This window comes from Bactrocera neohumeralis, chromosome 3 (assembly GCF_024586455.1).
Source record: "Bactrocera neohumeralis isolate Rockhampton chromosome 3, APGP_CSIRO_Bneo_wtdbg2-racon-allhic-juicebox.fasta_v2, whole genome shotgun sequence".
NCBI classification, from domain to species: domain Eukaryota; kingdom Metazoa; phylum Arthropoda; class Insecta; order Diptera; family Tephritidae; genus Bactrocera; species Bactrocera neohumeralis.
The window spans coordinates 74809899-74833285 of NC_065920.1; the positions used below are offsets into that span (position 1 = coordinate 74809899).

General features: G+C 35.5%; 2 protein-coding genes across 4 annotated transcripts in view; both read left to right on the top strand.

Moving 5' to 3' along the window:
- The window catches only part of LOC126751974 (uncharacterized), a 297586-nt gene that overhangs the window by 135166 nt on the left and 139033 nt on the right, over positions 1–23387 (top strand). The gene's annotated exons all lie outside the window — the stretch shown is intronic.
- Positions 9980–12021, top strand: LOC126751977 (uncharacterized). The gene is made up of 2 exons (XM_050462485.1): positions 9980–10991; positions 11051–12021. The coding sequence occupies exons 1-2, from the start codon at positions 10031–10033 to the stop codon at positions 11986–11988; spliced, it is 1899 nt and encodes a 632-aa protein (XP_050318442.1). The 5' UTR covers positions 9980–10030; the 3' UTR covers positions 11989–12021.

Consider the following 23387-nt stretch of genomic DNA (forward strand, 5'->3'; position numbering starts at 1 on the left):
AATCCAACGCAGGATAACCCTTGCCAACAAGTGCTACTTCGGACTGAGTAGGCAATTGAGAAGCAAAGTCCTCTCTCGACGAACAAAAACCAAACTCTATAAGTCGCTCACAATTCCCGTCCTGCTATATGGTGCAGAGGCTTGGACGATGACAGCAACCGATGAGTCGACGTTACGAATTTTCGAGAGAAAGGTTCTGCGAAAGATTTATGGTCCTTTGCGTTAAAAAAATTAATAGCCCAATTAGTCTGGAAGTTAGTGAATAACAACTTTATTATAATATGCTTTAAGACTTTCACTTTCAAATTTTCATCATGCAACAATGATGCGTTTGATAAATGTAAGGTTCTCAGCTAGATCTTTTGGCACAAGTCTAGCATTGGCGCACTTCATATTAAAACATTAACCAAAATGTGTTGACTCGATCCATAAGAGCTGTACAGATTCTCTGCTAAGTCGCTGACGTTAACTCAACGATTTTCAAGTACTGGTTCTTAAAATTTTTCGATGTTATTATCATAAGTTATCCTTAGAGGTGGATGAACTACAAAAATGAGTAAAGTTTCGATGACTTTACGAGCTTCAGTTAATGCTTAATTCCACTCAAATACTTTTATTTGTGATGAAGTAGATTTCCTTGAACACTGCTTTGACGTTTTAAACGATTTCGTAGCCTTGTTTGTACAAAAAAATTAAATGCTGTCTTCTAAAGTACGCTCACCAGTGTATGTTCTATTCCATTGTACTTCTTTTCATTGAGCTTCTTTCAATTTCATCCTGACTCCTAATATATAATATTTCCTAACATTTTTTGCCATTCCGTTTCATTTGTTAATTTGGAATTTACTTATTTTATACCATGAATATATCCAGTTTTCAACGAAGTTTTATAAGGTATACCCGAAATTGTTCTTCAGTTTTTAGATATCGATCTGAAATTTTTCGCACATCCTTTACGCCACAAGAAAATGCTCAATTGTCGGAATCTCATTGGTATAATACTACCAAACAAACTGATCGATCAAAATTATGTTTAAAAAAATCTTCATTTGCGGAGGGCATTATAGCTTCAGGGCTACCTAAGTTAACAGTTTATTGTTTTACAATAAAGTTTCATTCCCTTGCTCCAAAGTACCTAATTTCACCTTCGCTCTTATGTTTCATACCATTTCATTCCAGTCCAACCTAATGGACCAAATTTCATCCCACACTTTTGTGAAGCAATCACAGTTAATCCTCGAAACTTTAACCACAAAACATTTAAAGTGACTAAATTGAGCCTTCGAGGTGGATGAATCCATAAAGCAACGGTATTGAAGTGTCAAATACTCTTACGCTCAAGTGTTTCTCAACTATGCATTGAGCTATGCAAATTCGTGCGAGCAAAGTTATTGACGAGTGTCGGTGGAAGGCGCGTTCGAGCGATTAAATTAATTACAAAAACAACATTTTCACAGCCAATGCCTCGCTGAATAATTAAAAGAAAATATAAAAGAACCACACTTACACACACATACATACACTCAAGCACAACGCCGAAGTGTAATGAACAGCGAACCAAAGCAACAAAAAACGCTCGCTTTGAGTGGCGCTGATAGCCAATGAAGTTCACGAAAATTAGGGGTATGGTAAACGAATATCACAGAGACTGAGTGAGAGAACTCGTTAATGGAGATAGCGCCAAATAATAGCAGCAGAGTGTGGAAATGAGTGAGGAGGCGGAAGTCGAGGGGTAATTGCAGAAACATGGCTATTCAAGAGCACCGTATATAATAGCCATTTGAACTTTTGTGCTTTTGCTGTTCCTGTCGAACACAAAAGTCCGATGAACAACGAATATGAATGCCACACGACAGATAGATATATAGAAAGGAAGATAGATGGATGGATGAATGGAAAAGATGGAGAGGTGGATGCATGATTGTGCTGGTGAGTCTAACAAATTGCTGATGAGCTCATACAAAGGTGAATTGTTGACTGACTCGAGACTCGCTAAAGTGAGCATTATGTGTGCACTCGCTCGATCGGGGGCGAGCGAAGCCCAAAAAGAACTAAGGACACGGACTTTGGACGTTTTCATAATTGAAAGTGTTGTTGTTGTTGTGGGTGTAGCCATCACCATTGTGTGCTGTACACCAAAGTTGGTAGGTGTTGTTGCGCTTCACTGATTAAAGCGCGCAGCCATAGAAAGACGCCCCACACTACTTCGTTCATAACTTCTCCTTCGTGTAGCGTTCATGGAACTTAATTGAAGCGAAGTCACTCCGCTTTGGCGGAGTTAAATACAAGCGGCGGAAATATGCTTACCCGTTATGTGGCTCTGTGTGTTTTTGATTTTTGTGCTCTTTTTGGCTCGTGGAAATGAGTGCTGGCTGCTTTGATTGAGTTTCTAATTAAAACGAAAATATTTGTTTAGCTAACTTTATTTATTTTTTCGAAGATGGCACCCTCAGGCTGTTTGTGTGTGCAAATTGTTGAAGTTGCTGCTGGTTGTAGTTGGAAAAGGATTGTGTGTAGTGGTGGGGATGATAGAATACGTGTGTCCAAGTTGTTGCAAGCTAAGGATTCCAGCAGTTATGTTAAACTTCTGTTTTGAAAGCTAAATTTTTATAATTTGGCACTTTTGCGTTTTCAAATACTAGGTGGATACATTAGTCGTAGGGACTCAAACTATTTTGAGGTAAATTAAAAGTGCTAAACATTAAATGAGAAGCTTCTTTATGTACACTTTTAGACTCTCGCAAGGATCACAATCAGGAGACAAGTTGAATTCTAAGTGACTGTCAGTCTTTCAGACTGTTCGTCTTCAGTAAAACTTAAAATTTCGTGAAAAAAAACGGTTTGACGACTTGAGTAATCAGATCATTCCCTGCAGTCAACATATATAAGGATATAGTATAAAATGTTCAGTGACACCAGAACATAGCATATCCCTACTTGTTTTCAAGTTCGTTCGAAAGTTCTAGAATAATTTTTTTTAACATTATTAAACTTTTTGATTGAATGTGCTATTATTTGGTTAGCATTTGTCTCTTTATTATTATTATTATTAATTATAAGGTAATCACTTATTAGTATAATATCGATACTTTATGGTGTCTTGTTTGACTTTGCTCTATTGAAAACTTTGATTGTCCAAATAATTGTTAATCCACTTAAGACTGAAGATAACATTTTTTTCCAGTGCTCTGAAATCATCATATATAGTACATCATCATATATATGTATAAGTTATGGGGTACTCATTGATTGTCTGGTGATCTCTTCTGGTTTATTAGTCAGCCGATGAGACATTTTTTGTTTGTTTACCATATCTACCATAGAAGTGATTTTCCTTGCGTTGCTCAATACTAAATCGTTTCTTATTTTAAGATAATATTCGATGGCCACTTTGTAATAAGAACTAGAGCTAAAGAGAGAGCTATAAATAAAAAATATATGACTAGAAATCACTATAGGAACCTTTTTAAAGAAAAGGGTTCCACAAAGACAATCTCAATGCTCTTTAAGAAGAACTAGTTCTTGGGATTAATATATTCCCTAGATCAAATTTTGAACCAAAAACCAACAGGGTGTCTTTAGAGTATTATTTAGTAAGTAACCAACCGGTAGTCCTAACACTAAAAAACATCAACACCAAAAATATAAACACTTTTGTACCAAATTTACAAATGTCTATTCAAACTCGTTGAAAGACAACTTCATTATCCTATTTTCCATTAAAACGCGGGGAGAAAACATTGCACAATTCGAAGCGATATAAATTCTCATTTAAGTAAGGCAATATTTCCAAAATTTAAACAACCTCTACTAACTATAAAAATTTTAATTCAAATACCAGCAATTAGCGAGAAACAACACTTTCCATTCGTTGCCCTATTTGGAGCCGAACATTGCTGCTTTTGTTGTGCTGTATACAACCCAATCAGTGTGGCGCTATTATGGAGCTCGCCACACTTCAGAGCCACTGCTGCACTCATAAACTCATTTCAAATAATGTTGTAGCCGCGCTCGAATTAACCGTATTTGGCAAAAACAACGCTGGGGCCGCACCGAAAATGGCGTGCATTTTCGGCCAACGGCAAATTAGTCGCACTATTTAATTTGTCAATCGCGGACTTGCAATTAATGGGGGGTTTTCGTGACACGTGACTGAATGTGCACGCGTTTGAGTGACGGTATGTCGCTGTGTTGGTGATGAAAATTAAAATTGCACAAATATTTGTGTGTTGTTAAAATCGATATGAGATTTTTAAAGCAGTGCGCACATGGCTTACTACATATATTTGTATAGTATGTTGCTTGGTAGCGCGTGAGCTGCATTACATGACAAATTGAATGCCACCAGTGTGGGAATATGAATTATTAGTGAAAACAAAAACAAAAAGTGATTTTTTTTGATATTACTGCGAAAAAATGTGTGCTTAAATTGATAGTTCATGGAAATTTTTTAATATTTGGAAGTATATAAAATAGCCAACCAAAAAACTGAAATTTATCAGGCTTAGAGTGTTTAAAATGTTAGTAAAAAATGTGGCAACCCCTTTTTAGTTATATATGAACTTCAATAATGAAATAATTTTTCTCACAATGACAATGATATGTAGGTATGTATGAAGAACCATATGTACACTATACATACATATGCTTGTAAGAATTCAGCTTTGCATAGTCCTGCCATAAGTTCTGTTACAAAATTCGGTCTTTATATAAATGATACATCGTTTTATAAAGTAAAATTTATTTCATAATGCCTATAAGAATAGAACGATTTACGAATGTTTAACAAATTGATCACCTTTTGCTTTCACACAAGCCTTCAAGAGGTTCGTCAATTGATCAATAGCAGCACTCTCAGTTTTTATTGGTATTATCGACGCTGCTCGAACCAAAGCTTTTTGAAACTCTCGAAATTTCACTAGCTGTAATCCAATAGATTCAAATCTTGGTGGCCAATCATCTGCAACTGTGAAACCAGAAATATTTATTTTATTTTGTTAGTTTTTGCTTTGTGCACTGTAGCAGAATCTTGCTGTAAGTTCTAAAGCTGTCCTTTGAAAAGAGTATTGCTTAATGCTTTACCCCGAATTCTGAAACTTCCCGCTGGTACACTATTTCTCCAGTTGTAACTCAGATCGCAGAAGATCAGAAGTGTTTTTCACAGGAGGGCCCCACTAAACCATTAAGCAGCTGTTTGTGAACCGCGTCGAACTCTTGAAATAACAACTTTTGCGCTTTTAGACGTTTTTCGTGTAAATTGTGTCGTTTTGCTTATTAATAACTGCTTCACAATTTTTTAGTACTTTCATAGCCGTTGGTTGCGTGCTTCTACTTTATCAGAAGACAATAAATCGATATATCTATTTCCCTTGACAAAAATTTCTGTTTTCCAAGGGGGATTTCTGCATGCCTGATAATAATATTTGCCGCAACTGCAAGCTGGAATGAAATACGGAAATGGGTTTCCACTTTCTCTACGAATGCCCAGCACGACATAAAATATTTGGAACCCATTAGGCATCCAACCTTAAATAGCTGTCCACAAAGCATCACTGATATACATAAGTACAATGAAACAGGATAACAGGAATATAAGGTCCTATGATAGTGCATCAAAATGCGTATTCGGCGCTAACTGAGCCCATGTTAGCAGCACTCTCCCCTACCTATGTGTAGTGTCCCTAATAGGTCAGTTGAAAAGGCTAGCCTGGCACATACTACTACTACTATAAAAGTTAGATCCATATGAGTTTAAGTTAGCCCTAGAGCCGGTTCATTAGTTTGGGAATTCTATCATTTTTAGTGAAGCAACTTTTGTTATTATAAAAAAATGGATAAAAATGTATTTCAGGTGTTGATAAAATATTGCTTTTTGAAGGAAAAATACAGTTGAAGGCTCGATGAGTAGTTTCCAGACACTGCCTCAGGAAAAACCACCAGCGAGAATTTTTATGATAAGTTTAGACATGGTCAAATGAACACCGCAAACAATGAACGCAGTGGGCACACGAATGAGGTTGTTACCGGCGAAGATATTGAAAAGATCCATAAAATAATGTTTGATGACTTTAAAGTGTTCGAGAGAACATCGCCGAAAAACGGTCGCATTTGACGAAAAAAGAAAGTGATGTTTTGCAAGGCCAATGCTCGGTGTTACAATTCAGTGAAAACGATGGCAAAAATCATGAATTGGGCTTCGAATTGCTTCCGCATTCACCGTAATCTCCAGACCAGTGACTATTTTCTGTTCTCAGATCTCAGAAGAATGCTGGCTGGGAAAAAAATTTCGTTGAAAAAATAGGTAATCGCCGAAACTGAGACCTAATTTGAAGAAACTATCGAAAATTTGGAGGGCCGCTTTAATCAAAGTATCGCTCTAGAAGGGAACTATGTAGAAGAAAAAAATGTGTTTTACTATGGTAGGCCAGGACTTTCCATTGACATATTCATTATAATAAACGCTTAAAGTTTCGAAGAAGTACGTTGCCCTTAAAACTGAAGTGGAACTGTGTGACAGATGACGCTGTTGCCGTAATCTTCAAAAATCAGTTCCAAATATAGTTTAATTAAAATGTAAGCGAACATTGTTCCACACTCGTTGAGATGAAGTTTTCTACTAATAAATTAACAGTGTTTTGACTAAAATTTTAATTACATTTTTCGTTAAGATTTTCAGATTTTCGAAATAAATTCTAGCATGCGCTCAGATGTCGTCGCTTATGTATCTGTGTAAATATTTAAATATATATGTATAATTAGCACTTTTAATTAGTATGCGAGTATGTGCCCCAAAACTATTAGTTCGCATGCACTAAATTCCTCAACTCTGTGGCAACACTTCGCACCACAGACACACATACACAGAAACACACGCGTAATATTTTTTTCGGTTACATAAATGCGCGAGCACCGCAAGTGGCAGATTTGCACGAGAAAAATCACACGAATGTGTAATAAGCAAATGCTAAAACAATCAACTTATATTCACAGGTAGCAAAAGTGCAGCAACACACATACGCACACATACTAATCAGCATTTACAGCGCGTTTGTGTGTGTGAGTTTGCACTTTTCATCGGCGCTTTGCAAATTCTATTTTTATGCATGCTCGCTTATAGTCACATATTTTCGCGCAATGTGCCAGCGCTACTGTTGTACACAGGCAGGCGATGTTGCATGCAACATATTGCCGCAACACCGAATGCCAGCGCTGTGAATGATTTGCGGCATCGCATGTCACGTTGATTGTGTTACTGTGTTACATGCTTAGCATGCGAGCGAGTATGAATTTGGCATAGTTTTTTAAACTCGATTTAACAAAAATGCACACACACATACACTGAGGATGGAAGCATGGAAGATTGTATGTTAGCATAGCGCCTCGAGGCTGAAGTGTGAAGAATTAGCAACTTAGTGCAGCACTCATGGCTAAACATTAATTACAATTGCACAACAATTGACTGTGCAATCAGTGATGGCAAAACACACACACACACAAGCATGCATACAAACATACATGTGGCTGGACCGACATCTCTGTCTGGCTGTAGCGCATTAATGCAGAGTATCTAAATGTGCTAATGGCTCGATTGTGGCGCTTAAAAATTATATAAAATGACATATCATGGAGCTGCGCTTAAATTTTCGCTTTTGTGCAATCACTAAATTGCTTAGCATCTTATTAGCGTTACGTGTATGAGCATATACTTTTGTCCTAAGCATTTCCTCTACTTGAGATAGTCCAAAACACGGTTTTTTCTGGTTATACTGGCTTAAAATTGCTTTTCATTTGATTAAAGAAGTTCGAAAAGAAAAAAATATGTGAAAACTTTTTCTAGTTATAAAAGCTTATATCACCGAAGCTTTCACATTTCACACTTTCAGCAATTATAACATCAATTTAGTTAAAAATAATGAAACGAAAAGGTTAAACGTACATCTTGAGTATATAATTTTTATTTCCTATGCCACTGATATAAAAATGATTTTTTAATTGACCAAAGTTAATGATTATGACACAGCTTCTCACAGAACCTACTAAGCACTCGTGCAGGCTACATGAGTTGCGAAAGCTTTGCTGGTATGAAAGCTAGTCTATTCAAAGCTTTCATTTTTCATGAACCAAAGATTTTTGAGATCTCTGTTCGTTCTATTTTTTGTCTAACAAAAAAGTTTTTCTAGTTGACATAAGTCAAGCCTGTGAGGATATATCTGTCATGAAACGGCTTCTCCTAGAATCTACTAGCCCTTTTTGGAATGTATAACACACGAAAGCGCTTGCTTGTATGAAAGCTGGTATAAATAAAGCTCTCATTTTCCACTGTAAGTTTGGGGAAGTGATCGTTTTGTTATAGAATTTAAACTGATACAAAATCTGTTTGTCTAAACACTTGTCAAATTTAGTGGTAAAATTTGTTCGCTAAATTTTGGTAATTGGTGTCTCTATCTTCGCTTTCGCATTAACTTAACTTCGAACAATGAAGCATTAAGGCTTTCACAACTTAAAGTTCATAGATCAAAGTGGGGTGAATCGGTAAATCCATCTGAAGCATCTATAAGGTAAGTTTGATAAGGTTGTATGGCTAATCTTAAGAGACGATCGCGCTTAAATTAATTATCTTTTATAATATATAGAACTATAGTTATTTGATTTTTAGAGTCGATAAAGTACCTTGGACCAGATTTGTAATCTTCTTAAGGTGTTAATTGCAATTCTCGCCAATTCAGCTGGTATACGTTATGAGTCTTAACTTTACCGCGTAGGAACCAATAGAGAACAATTAGCACGCGGTTCTATTGCAATTTACTTTGGGTTACAAGAATCTTACGATCGCACTGTACCGATAGTTGCTCAGTACTGATCAAACTCCATTCAGACTCAGCTGTCTAATAATAACCCGCAATAAGACAGTTGTAAGATGCGGTAGCTAACCCGTGTAGAACCTAGGGTCACGGCTAAAAGAGGGTAAGCTTCAGCGGAGCCTCTACGACATAGTTGGTTTAAAGAATCGCTGAAGTCTAATTGGAGCGTCTGTTCACCAGAGGTTCAAAAGCGACAGCCGTCGATTTAGAAGCAAGCGACTCGCTATATAAATGTGTACCAAACTTTATACCACTAGCGAGGTTGTACGTTAGATTTGGGACAGGCCACTTAGAAACCACTACCAATGAAAAAGAGACAACAGCCTCGGATGAAAAATCTCACTATTGATGATAATTATTGCAAATCTATTAAGGAATATCATTTAAGGGCATGAAGCAGGAATGTCCGGCCCCTAAATTGGGAGAAGCAGTTGCCCAGCTGGTTGATGTCCTCATAAGAGTAAACGCTGACATCACCGCCATCCAAGAAAGATGGGACAAGGACGGAGACAAGTAGGTACTTATGATATTTACATAAAGTGGCGTAAAATCAGTGTGGAATTCGTGGTGGGAGAAAGGCTCAGTCATCGAGTCCTCACATTCACTCCAGTCGAAGAGCGTCTAGCCACAATCGGCATTAGAGCAAAAGTTTTCACGCAAAACACTGATATACCTGCATGCTCCGACCGAAGAAATTAACGATAAAACCAAAAATTCCTTTTATGAGCGCCAGGAGCGCGCTTATGATAACTGTCCTCGCCACGATGTCAAACATCTGCGATTTTAACGCCAGTGTGGACAAAGAACTTCTTTGGTACATTAAATCAAAATATGTCTGTAATTCTAGCTTCCGGATGTCTCTGCATTGAATGAAGAACACCACATAAGAATACTTTCGATATTTGGATTATATGATCCGAACTTTTATCCGAAGTTGAAGATCACAAAGTCTACATAAAGTAGGCGCTCTCATTAACTCAACATCAGTACTCACTTCAGCGACTTCACTGACTTTTCAAAATTGACAGAGAAAAATGTGTAAGAAAAATATTGGTAAACAATTTGAAGTGACACAAAACATCAAAATAATAATAAAACAAATAAATAAAATTGGATTCATATAAAGAAAATTTGGAGTCTTTCGAAATTATTTTTGATTATTATAAAGAATGGATTTTAAAAGAGATAATAAGCAGACTACAGAGTCAGAAGATGAAACAAAAGATGATGACGAGGACGCCGAATCAAATAGTTCACGGCAAGCTGAGAACACAACAGCAGCCGAACGCATCAAAGAAGCTGAAAAACTAGATGACACTGAAGATGACGAGGATTACGGCTTACATGTGGTCTCCAGCGTTAAGGAATTTAAGCCACCAACCCCTGTAGTGACACTCGAAGGTACACATACGACAGCCACAACCACCGAGTCGTTAGCGAGTGTAGGGAACACCGATAGAACACAAAAGCAGGTTAATTTCGAACAGGTCATGGAAGAGCTGGGCATGCCGACGCCGTCTACCAGCAAGGTGGTGGATAATGTGCGAGAATACGTGAAACAGATTGAAAGTCGCTTAGAAGACTATGGAACTGGTGTTTGTTCTTCACCACGATATGCGACAACTCCACAAGCCAGCGCCGCACAAATTATAGACGTGCCAAGGGAAACGTTGAAATTGGAGACCATCAAGGGAGCATCAGAGTTGAGTTTTACCAGCAAGCTTAGTGAAGAGTTTGCGGCTTTCACAGAAGTTGAACGTATGGCACACGACGAAGTGGAACGTATTGTGGCGGAGAACATTTCGCCAGCGTCGAAACGTTTGACCGAAAGACCCGACTTTCAACAGGTGGAGCGCGAAAACCAAGAAATTGCTGAACGCTTTCGACAAATAATGGAGATGTTCGACAGTTTTACCAAAAATTTGGAGAGTCTCGAAATGCCTGGGCTACAGACAGCTGAGGAAACTGCTGAAAATGCAACATTGCCATTGCGTAGGCGTTTAAGCTTTAAGGGTGTACGCAGCACGGAGCAAGCTAGCGAAGCGGCGGTTAGCGCAGCATCAGCGGGTAGTGTTTCCAATGAATTTTATTTGGAGGTGCACGGTGAAAGCAAAGACGATGTTAGAAAAGGTAAGATACATAAAAAAGTTGCGCCAAATGAAAGAAAATTTATATGTCCGTACTTGTAGAAGCGCCAGCAGAGCAAAGCAATGCGCACAAATCCTGCAACGCACCCAGCAACAACGCCTATCGGCAAAAATCCGAAGCTGGCTTGGATCCAATGTACCGTGATATGGCCACTACAATCAGTGGTTTGGAGCTACTTGATGAGCGTAAGCCGACCGCTGCAGATCCATCGCTTTATGCAGCACGCATATTACCCGTGCAAAGTCTCACCACTATTGGCTGTCAGACTTCTAGCGACTACTTCGCAGTGCAAATGTCACCGATGGAAACTAGCTCCTACAGCCGGTTACACTCCACCATAGCAAGAGATCTCTCACAGACAGAAGATGATATTATCAATGCGCTCATAATTGATTCCAGAACCGAACCACCGACTAGTTCTGCTGCCGCAGTCACCACCACCTACAACGACATTACCGAGACCAGCGAGATCAACATCGTACAGTCAAAGAGTAAATTTCCTAGCTCGGCCGGTCAGTCAGCGTTGGTGAAGATACGTGAACCGCCGACTATAGTCGACTTAACACAGGATCCAAATGCGCCACGTGTCACCTCCATACTCACCGACGACGCCGGTCAAGTTGGTAGCACTACCGATGCGCCTTGTGAACGCACCTACCACACCATACACATCGAGGCCAACTCTTCGCCCTCCTCGAGTGTTCTGCGACGTCCACCGCTATGCACACGTCTCTGGAATGTCATCACTGATTTTTGTGCCGCAGTCTGCCTATGTCTACAGGTTAATAAGGATTGTCTTTTCTGTTTGGGTTTCTTTATTGCATTCGTTGTGAGCGCTTCATTCTTAACGGCTTTTTTCTATCGTACTTTGAGTATTAATCCACACCTAGTACAAGTGCCAGCAGGTTCACAAAGCTTTGCAAGTCATGCTAACGCTTTGCACATAATACAAAATGACAACACTTTGTATGGGCTGTGAGAGAGGGAGAAGGAGAAAGAGCGGAAGTTAAGCCACAGCCCAAAGTTTACCGTTGGAAAAGTAAAATAAGTAAAGTAAAGCATGCTTTAAAGCTTCGGCATAATCGAAAGCTTATTTCACTTAAGCTTTCACTTATCGTAATTATGTGTATCTGCTGTGCTCGTGTAAGCTTTGGTGTGGATTACAGGTGTCTGTTTGATATTCGAGTTTAATCTGTGTGTGCTTTGTAAATGTATGTGTATGTATTGTATGTATAATTTTGGTATAAGCGTTTGTGTACTTGTAGCATTTACATTTATATGCATGTAACCATTGTAATCTTCTGTATACGCGAATATAAAATTATTCCCATTGTTGAAGTTAAGTTGGTTTGTTCTAATTTGAGTTTTTCTTTAAGCTTCAAAGCTTTAGTTTTTACACATTACACAAATTTTCCTTAAAGTTCAAATCAAAAATGCAAAAAAAATTCGAAGGCTTTAGAAAGCTTTTATGGGGTAGGTACGTTGAGCGTTTATGCAACACTTGCTTGAAAATAGCTTTCAATTAGGATTATTTTTGGGGATTGTATAGCTTGGGTAAAAAACAAAAATCACACTCAAAGGAAGAGCTGGGTTCTTCTAAAATGGCGCATTTTATTTTTTGAATCCTAAACATAACGAAGTGTTTTATTCACCAGTTTTATTTATTGCCTCGGGAACTTTAAGAAGTGTTTCGTTAGCGAGTTTTGAATTGGATTCGGCAACTTTAGGAAGTTTTTTTTCACTCTCTAACCAAATACACTCACTTGTCTGCTAGTTTTATTTTTTTTATTAAATCCGAACTAAATGAGTGTTTTATTCGCGAATTTGCTTCTTTTCTTTCGCGAACTTAATTAGATGTTTTATTCACGAGTTTCATTTTTTTCACACGCAAAATACGAAATTTTGATTTGCTAATTTTCGTGACTTTAAAAAAATGTTTTGTTCGCGAGTTTTTTTTTGAGTTCTCGCGAACTTAAACGAGAGTTTTTAATCAAAAATTTTATTTTTTTACTAGACACCTTAGAGGAGATTTTATTATTCGCCAGTTTTATTGTTTGACTAAGGGAGTGGAAAAACAATTCTATTCCCAGTTCTTATTTTTTTACTCGCCAGTATAATTTTCTAAACAGTACCGTAATTGAATCTGTTCTTTCACAAAGAGAAATATTATTTCAAATAAATAATACATTGTAGTTTATCTGCACCACTCATTAATATATTCCCTTATAGGTATATTCAAGCCACTAGCAGTTAGCAGCCTATAGCATCGCCAGTGAAGTGCTTTTCAGTTGCTTATAGTTCCCAACGAGAGACAACCAATTCACAGCTGTAACTTTAAGTACCTTTCCAGCGCCTAACAATGCATGCGTGTTGTTGATTGTGTGCGAAAGTGTTTTTGTCTCCACAACAGCACTTCAGTTGTGCTGCAAAGTGAACGTGCCACAGCTAAAAATGAAAAGTTCTCTGAATGGCACGCTTGCTGCCTTTGTGTGTTGTGTTTGAGCTCAAGTGCTCGAGTTGCTGAAAAATCTGAAATCATTCGCACTTGCAACTCTGTTGCCAGCCAGTCAGCTTGCTAGCTAGCTTATTATCAAAAACTTTTCATGCACGTAACACTTCTCTTTCACATTTTTTGGGGAAGCCAAGCAACTCTTTACTTTCATGCGCAGTTTAATGATGCAACAGGATATAGCTCTTCAGTATAATTGGTTGTGTTCATTGTCACTCGGCGTATGCTGTCCAGAGAGATTGTGTCTGAAGTGCTTTCAAGTAGACAAAAATGTATTGTATGATTGAAAGACAAGAACTGAGTTTTGGTTTTGTTTTTGAATAAAGAAAAAATTATATGTAGCACCACAGGAACTTTGTTGTGATTAAATGTTGGTGAAGGGGATGAGGCCTCAGTTTTCTGGAAATTTGTTTTATTTTATTTCTATTTTCCTCAAGTTGAGGTTTATTGCAGCAAATTTCGACCGAAGTTGCGAGAAGAAGATTTAGTGTGAAGGAAATATTTTTCCAGCAATCTTCCCGTATATAGGATTTTGCAAATTGATAAAAGAATTATTAATTCAAGTAGTCCGATGGATATTATATGAGCTATATAACTTCTTCAATTATTTTTCATGCTTAGATTATTAATTTAAGAATTATTTATAATATATTATATTTCTCAAGACTCTACTAGAAGCTGTTATAGACCAAAAAACTTCGCTCTCCAAAAGTGTATTATACTCCAAACAAGGTGTATTAAAATCGCCACAAAGTTAGTAATACCTCGAAGAAAACGTCGGCGACCCTGCAACATATGTATCCTATCAAAATCAAGTCTTTGTATGAAAAACTTTTTTATTTAACAAGATATCTTCAAGAATTACCATTCGCGACAACCGATAGATTATCTAAAGAAATTGTTTAGATCGAACTACTATATCACGTAGCTGCCATATAAACTGGTCGATAGAAAGCAAGTTCGTTCTTGTATGGCAAACTTTTTTGTTTGACAATATATCTCTACGAAATTTGACCTGATGTATTACCCGAAGCAACCCTACATTCTCCAAAGAAATTTCTCAGATCGGTCTACTATAGCATATAGCTGTCATATAAACTGACCAATTGAAAGCAAGTTCTTGTATGGAAAACTTTGTTATTTTACAAGATATGTTTACGAAATCTGGCATGCATTATTTTCTAAGTCAATGGTACAATCTCCAAGTAAATATTTCAATTCCAATTACCACAGCATCTAGCTCTCATATAAACTGACCTTTAAAAATCAAGATAAAAAGTATTACATAGTTAATATGCCCGACTTTGTTTGTCTGTGAAAGTATAGGTTCACTTCGTTCGTCAATCTCGTATCCTGTATTTTTTTAACACACTGAGATACCGCTCATAACTTCCTAATATCTTCATACATACACACTGTATTTATATTAGAAATAGCGTCACTTGCTTGAAGTCGCCTTGAAAATGCTGCCCGATGATTCTCATTTATTCCTATTACCTGCTTCCGTGCGGCTAAAATATCTATTTCAGTTTTGTATAGTTTTGTACTATTCCGTTACATTACGCATTTTAGCTGTATTTCCGACAATCGAAAAAGCATTTGCATTCATTTTTGTTCATCATACGCCCCAACGCACAGCGCCAATCAGCTTTCTTATGCAATTGCAGTAGGGTTTAGCTATAGTCGGAGCACACGCGCATACATTTATATGCATTATTCGTGTTTGCATATGTGCGTGTGTGTGTGACAATTGCATTTCAAATTTCAATTCATTTGCTTTTCCCATTTCCTTTGCTCATAGTTTTGCTTAGCCAATGCATTTACTATAGCAATTTTGTGCTGTTTTGTTATTGTTGTTGCTATTGTTGTTGTATTGTAATTTTAAAATCATGTTTGCATTGCAAATAACTGCACAAACCGTTTGCATTAGTTAGCAATTTTCTAATTCACTTCTAAATGCATGCTAAATTTTTATTTTCTGCAAAATTTTACTCAGACTTGCATTATCTAAACATTTTCGAATGCATATGTGTGGGAACAGTAGCTATATAGGTTGCTTAGTATCAAAATGTGCGCACTTTGCTTTGCTAAAATGATTGCTTGTCAACGCTTTTCTTACTATTAGCATACATACACCTACTTTTTACACAGAAAATGTTTACCGATATTTCCAAGTAGCATTATTTCTGTAAAAAAAGTACTTCGTATGTATTGTTGCATAGTTTTAGTATTATTAAAGTAAGACATTACCATTTCTCTAGGAAATTTCGCATTTACTGTTCTTTAACTGCTTCACGAGGTCTTTAATTTGCACTCATCCTCAATCACAAGCCACAATCTGCCCAGCACACGCCCACATATTTAGTTGAGCAAGCAAAAACAGCATCCATGCTCTCACTCACATCCATAGACTATAAATTGTTGCGCTAATCACAGCCAAAGGTGCCATTAGCAATAACTTCTCACCTATGCGCAAAGTTCTAAGTAATGCAAAAAGTAGAAATCCACTAAAATATTGCATACTTATAGGCGTATATGCTGCAGCATTAAGCGCTGATAAATGACCACGTCGAAGTGAATAAATATAGAGCTTATACTGCTGGTGTTAGGCGAAAAAATACTGAAGTGTGCCGCTTAGCTACTGTTTATGCTGCGATAGCTCGAAATTTATGTGAAATGCTAAAGCGCCAAAAAGTATGTGTTGAAGAAGTAAGAAAGGGCTAAGTTTGGGTGCAGTCGAACATTTCATGCCCTTGCAACTTGCGAGTATTAATGCCAGAGAAGTATCTTCACATATTGCCCGATATATGCGATCTGAGGTCACCCGGGAGTCTGAAAATCTTTATATTAGGTATAGTATATAGAGCCTGCAGGAAGTACTGACCCTATTTGTTGCACACAGCCATATTACTATCAGGAAAGGATTCTCTCTGAATTTCAACTCGTAGTACTGATGATTTATATATGTATATATAGCCCTATATCTATCTCGCTTAGTCTTATGCGATACGTACAATCTATAGGTGAACAAAACTATTATACTACATATGCAACAATATGTTGCAAGAGTATAAAAAGAATGGAGTACTAAATTTCCAATACACGACTCAACGATAATGCTTTCTAAGTTAAATTTCACAAGTTCGCGGTTCTTATAGCAGGAAATATTGGTAATATCACCCATTTTGGTGCATATTGTTCTCGCCTTTCAAACTCTGTCTTAAGTTTTTAAACTGTGAATTTTTCATTTTTCCATTTTCCGTTGCAAAAGTCTCCCTTTTAAAGCTGTCTAACAGCGGGTAGTGTTTGCGAAAAAACACAGCAGTGTATCTTTTGTGAAATATGTAGATAATATAAATTTTATTTTCTATTCCATTCACTTTGAATTCAATTGAATAGAATTGAATTACATTTTACTTTGATTGCCGTTTGGTAAAGTACACATGCATGTATATGTGTGTAAGCTGCAAAGAAAGGGTGGCAGAATGTCTCAGCTGTGGCTGCAAAAAAGCTTCAATTTATTTTAATTTTCTAAGTGAAATAAGAAATGCTTTGCACATACTATGGCGTGAAAAGATGGAAATGATATTGAAGTGATGCTGTGTTGAACATTCTTCTTGTCGTTGAAAGCATTTCTTTATAACAGTAAAAATATATTGATTTAGAATTTTAATTAAAAATAGAGAACACTAGTCTAGATGCATTAAATTTTTCTAAATTTCTTTACGTTAAGTCGGGTGAAGTTAAGTTAAGTTGACTTAAATTAAGTTTAGGTAAGTTATGTTAAGTTAAGTTTTGGTACAGTTAAGAATTTTTGCTAAGCTTCTATACATTAGTCGAACAAAGTGAAGTTAAGTCAGGTTATGGTCGGTTAAGGCACATTACGTTAGGTTAAGTTTCGATACAATTAGGCAATTTTATTAAATTTCTATACGTTTTAAGTTAAGTTTGGGTAGGTTTAGTTAAGTCAAAGTCAGTTTCATGTTACGTTAAGTTAAGTTAAAGTAAGCACTGTATAGTTCAGTAAAGCATTTTGACTAAGTCCCACCTTTCTAAGTCGAGTAAGATAAAGTTAAGTTACGCTTTTTTGAGGTAAGTTAAGTTCAGATATAATATGTTACGTTAAGGTAAAGTAACTTAAGTGTGATACAGTAGAACTAAGCAATTATATTTCATTAAGTCGGGAAAAGTTAAGTTAAGCTAAGTTATGTCAAGGCGTGTTACTTTTGATACAACCCAGTCAAGAGGTTTAAGCAATATTTTTTACAATAATCGAATAAAGTGAAGTTATGTCAGGTAAAGTTAAGTCGTGCTAAGTTAAGTTAAGTGCAATTGAATTACCTTATGTTATTTTTGACTAAGTGCTTTTTTTAGGTAAGTCGAGTAGGGTTAATTAAATCATGTCAAGTTAAGTTAAGGTGAGTTATATTATTTTTAGTTAAGTCGTAGTAAGTTAAGTTAAGTCATGGTATGTTAAGTCGTATTAAGTTAAGTTATGTGGAATTGAATTATTCAGTATTATTTTTTTTTGTTTGTACATATGTACGTAAACGCCTTCAAATATATATATGTATATGCCTTAAATTCAGTAGTTTTAATCAATTGCATTATTCTGTGTCTTTGTAATTCCTATTATCTTTGTTGTGTAATTTTTTATTTTCACACCACGTTTGGCATTACGAATCTCTACTATACATATGTATTTCTTAATTTTTGTTTTTTATTCCAGAATTTTACTGTTTTCTTTCTCTTTCTGTTCTTCGTAGTCATAACAAATGTGTATGCTATTGAGGTAATGCTTTAAGTAGGTATTTATTTGGATTACAATAAAATATGATTCCAAGTAACTAACAGTTCACAAAATAAATTGTGTTTATTTTACTCCATACAGTTTAACTGTGAATTACATTGAAAATTCAAACTGCACGCATTTGCCAGCAAATTTAGCAGAAGGCAATTATTTTATGAAAATTGGCTACTTTAAAATAGAAAATCAGTTCACAAAAGACTCATAAATTAACACCTTATAATAAAATGTAATATATAAATTGTATAAAAATATTTGTTTATAAATTGTAATTGTAAAACTGCTTGCTGTATGAGATTGCTTTTTTTTTTGAAAATCCAATAAAAGTTGAAATTTTAAATCAAAATTGAAAATTGTAGTTTTTGGAATTAGTCTTAGCAACTTCTGCTTCTTTAGGCTAGTACATAATTATACTTAATAGCAAAAATTTCCAACGAAAGTTTGAGAATCTTGAACAGCTAAAAAACACTTCCAAATATTCGTAAATTTCGACATGAAAAATACTTAACGCGGACGCCTCTAAGTTCCATAATATTAGCTTATACCGAACAGCTTGCTTAGCGCCGTTTATACATGCACAAAGTATTTAAATATCTAATGTTGACACACATTCGTCTGGATTTATAAGAAAATGATATTGTATAACACAGTAGTTTTTCGAAATAAAGAAAAATAGCTAAGTTATTATGTAATGAGCTTCAAATGCTGTAACTTTTCTTCTTTTATAATTTTTTTTTTTATATTTCATTAATAACTATTTTATATAGTCTTATTGCAAATTAAATTTTCATCTGCACTTTTGGCTGACTAATTCAAATAGTTTAGCTATTATTTGTTTTATATTTTGCAGCTACGATATCTGAGGGGCGAAAACCTAAGGCCGTTTTATAAATTAATTAATATATTTCCAAGAAAAAAATCGTTGATCCGGAGAATCAAAAACAAAAAAATGTTTGTAAATTATTGAACAAAAAAATAAAATAAATAAATTAGAAGATATTATTGCAGCAAAAGGAATTGAGGTGTGCACAAAAAACTGGTATAAATTGGAAGCAACTAGTATTAAAGCAATATTATGGTTCAATAAATTAAAGATTAGTTACTTACACCAAGTATAATTCGTGGACACTAACGGTTTTCATTTTAAAAATGTGTCTAACTGTAAGAAACCCGTATAAAATATAGGATACTGGTATAAATATAAGATACTGTCGTGGATATTAAAACTGGAATAAATACATATAATAAACTGGTATAAATATAAGGAACTGGTATAGCTTTTAGAAACTGGTATAACAGATTTTACTTACTAATTCGTGCGTATAACGAACTTGACACACACAACAAAAATGTGTGTACTGGTATAAATATGACAAACCTAAATGAATATATGAAACTGGTATAAATATGAGAAACTGGTATAAGTCTAAGAGACTGGCATAAATAAAAACTGGTATAAAAAATTATAAAACTGGTCTATATTAAAACACAAATAGCCAACAACAAATAACAACATTTTCTTCCAAAACTGATTTGAAACGGCTATTAATTACGTCTTCGTAATCAATCAATATGTATGTACATATGTATGTACGTACATACTTGTATGTCAGTTTGGGAAGAAAATGTTGTTATTTATCTCAAATTATGGTTACTGTTACGACCGTTACTTATGCCAAACTATATTATTTTTTCTCTTAGAACAAACAATAATATTTTGAATAATATTTTCCATAATCAACAATACTGCCATTCCTTGATTTTATTGCAATTAGTAGCCTTTTCTACCCCTCGCCCTTTAAGCACTTAATATAATGTATATAAAATTAAAGAAATATAAAAGAAAATTCATGTCTAAGTAAATATTGCAAAACGGAATACTTGAAGAATGGCCAGTTGAAAAAACAACTGGTATAAATCTCAAAGAACTGGTAGAAAACCAAAACAAACTTGAAACCCAAATTTTCTTCATAAATGGCTGTCTTCTTGGTTGAAACATATGTATGTATGTATGACCGTTACTTACACCCAAATTCATAATTTTTGCTTTAAACAAAAACTATAATATTTTTTATGACAATTTTCATCATAAACCACACTACTGCCTCGCGATTTTATTGCAATTAATCACGTTTTTTATCTCCGTCTACCTTCTCCCCTACTACTATAGCACAGTAAACAGTATCTAAAATCACAACGCAAATGCAACCGAGCATTACAATTACTCACTAACCGAATTGTAATGATGATGATGATGACACAATTACCGGCTCTAAAAATTATTACTTAATGCATTTTCATGCTCTTCGTTGCATCTTACAATTAACAACGATACCGCATTCCACCTTCAGTACAAGTGGCACACACACATATACACATACAAATACATGACTATTGGTTGTAAGCAGTGCAACAAATTTGGAATGTAAGCGATGAGCGAATATTGGGGCTTGCAAGTAATGCATCAGCAATAAACATAAGTCCCCACATAAACACACACCTACAAAACAGGTGCCCATAAAACATGAAAAAGCGTGCAGTGGCCCCTTCCAGCTGTCAGCAGCTAATATATATTTTTTTTTGTTGCTTGCTTGATGTCATAACAGATTTTCGTGCAACATTATTTAATTGTTTGTTGTTGTTGCTTTTTTCTTTGCTCATTTTTAGTTGCTTTAAAGATGCGATTTTCACTGTTGACAACTTCGGCAGATAGGCATCGTCTATGTATGTGTTGTTATTGTTATTGTTGGTTGTTGTATGCCATGAATTCGTGAATGCATTGCATTGCATGTCTGATACGCAGCGCCAATGACAACATCGGTCCAAATAATTGTGCTTAATTTCAAATTAGTCTCAGTAGAGACATTATGTGTTTACCTTAATACATAAATTATGTCATAAAATTAGGTCGATAATGACGGTAATGTATTTTGAAATCTTTTTTTTTAATATAACTAAAAATGTTGCAAAATTCGCTGTTAGAAAAAAAATGGTTTCACTTTTAAGACTCGTCCAATTGTTATATTAGCAGATCTATCATAAAAAACGTATATCTTCTTTCAAAAGTACACTAGATTACCATATGATGCTATATGAAATACAAATTTTTATTATCACCAACAAAATAGACTCCTGATTCTATACAAGCATGTCATTGGTTAATCCAAATTCCATTACGCTTAATATGAGTCTCGTCTGGAACGGCCTTCAGTGACTTCGGCAAATTTTATTTTTTCGGTTTAATTTTTGAACCGCCATTCGCTAGAATGTTGAACAATTTCGACGTCATATTCATAAGCCCACGGCTCCTCACCTGTAATAATGCGTCTGATAAATGTAGGCTCTTATCTCTATAATGTCAACTATTCCCTCTGCGACCTCTACGACGTCGTTTTGAAAGAAGATTCAGTCTTTTTTATATGGATTAGTACTGCTACGTTTCATATCCAAAACATTAACCAAAATGCGTTCGAGTCTTCGAGCCTTTTCAATGATTCCACAACAGTGTTTCTATTGGAAATATAAAACTTAACAAATTCGTTGTTCAGCTTTGTTGGCCTTGGCTTAAATCGCCAGATATATTAAGATCAAATTTCACGTGAACATAAAAAAAGCTGTTTTAATCTAAGAAAACATGTTTTAGATATTGCGCGCGAAGTTTAAGTAGATTAGTTCGAATCACAGAGTAAACGGGTTCAGTTCAGAAAATCTCTATGTTATCAACGAAGAAACTCTTAGTAATTTCAATTAGACTCTTCGTCTACAACTATCTTTATAGCGTGGATTTGAGACTGCCCCTAAGTCTCCTTTCTCATTTAATTACCAATTTGAAAGAATTTTCATATTTTTTTACCATATGCACCTATGATCATAATGGGTCTTCTAAAGGCCAAGTTACGTCATCAGACAGCCACTCTACTCTATCTATACCCCTATTCGTAGATTTAAGGAACTTTATTTTTCTCCTTCTATTTAATCAACCTTCTGGCTTCAAGCTTCGAGTCCAATGGAATATTCTTGTTCAAATCTTCGCTGAATTTTTATTCTCGGAGTATGATAACCAATTGAGAGAACTGATCTCTACGAATAAACTTAGGTACACGAAGAAGCCCAGTTGTAGCACCAGTACTGCCTTTTATAGTATACCCATTTAAATCACTCTGTCACCTTCATTTCTTAAAGTAATAAGAATTTTATGGAAAATTTTCAAACTGCACTTTCATACTTTGACTCCGGTGTATCTACTTGCCTGATAGGTTGACTTTATAAAGAAAAAACATGTTAACGCAATTTGTCACGCTTGAGATATATGTAGACTGAGGCGTACCCCGCTTTCTTCAACGATTTTCTTCAAAACTTTCGCTTTGCAATTTGGAGAATTTTGTCGACCTTCATAGTTTTTCTCAATTTCTCTCACACCAAATATGTTAATAAGATTTATACACATGTGCAGGAATATTTATGCGAGTATCAGCTCACCTACTTTCATATACGAGTATATTAAGCGTGAATAGTTAGTTATCTGACAGTTGCGTTGACATGCGTCAAATACAGTTACGCAAAAATTGCCAACTAAAATATATTAACATAAACTTTGGCAACACGCATGCTTGCATGTGTGACCGGGCTAATGGTAGGGTATCGTTACATAAGCATATCTTGTATTATATATGTATACATATTAGGGGTATAACTGTTTTTTGTATAAAAAAAAATGTTTTTAATAGAACAATAGAAATATTTAAAAAATTATAATTAAGTGACTTATACCGAAAAATGTAAATTTATGTATGAAGAATATATTCCGGAAATTTTAAATTGATTCGGCCATTAATTTCGGAGATATGAACTTATTCGTAACAACAACGTAAAACTACTTTCAAAGTCGGTGAGGAAAATTGCCCTGAACGCCAAGAGTGATTGCTTGAACATTTCTGGCCAACTTCGCAGATAAACTTGAGAGGTAATGGTCGAAGCGACTTTTAAAAATAATTTTGATTTTCTAGCCACTATGTTGTTCCAATTATTCACAAAAAATACAATTTTATACAAAAATTCAAAT

Coding starts and splice junctions, on each gene's coding strand:
- LOC126751977 (XM_050462485.1), top strand. CDS start 10,031: ATGGATTTTAAAAGAGATAATAAGCAGACTACAGAGTCAGAAGATGAA. Junction 10,992..11,050: donor CAAAGACGATGTTAGAAAAG/GTAAGATACATA, acceptor CCGTACTTGTAG/AAGCGCCAGCAGAGCAAAGC.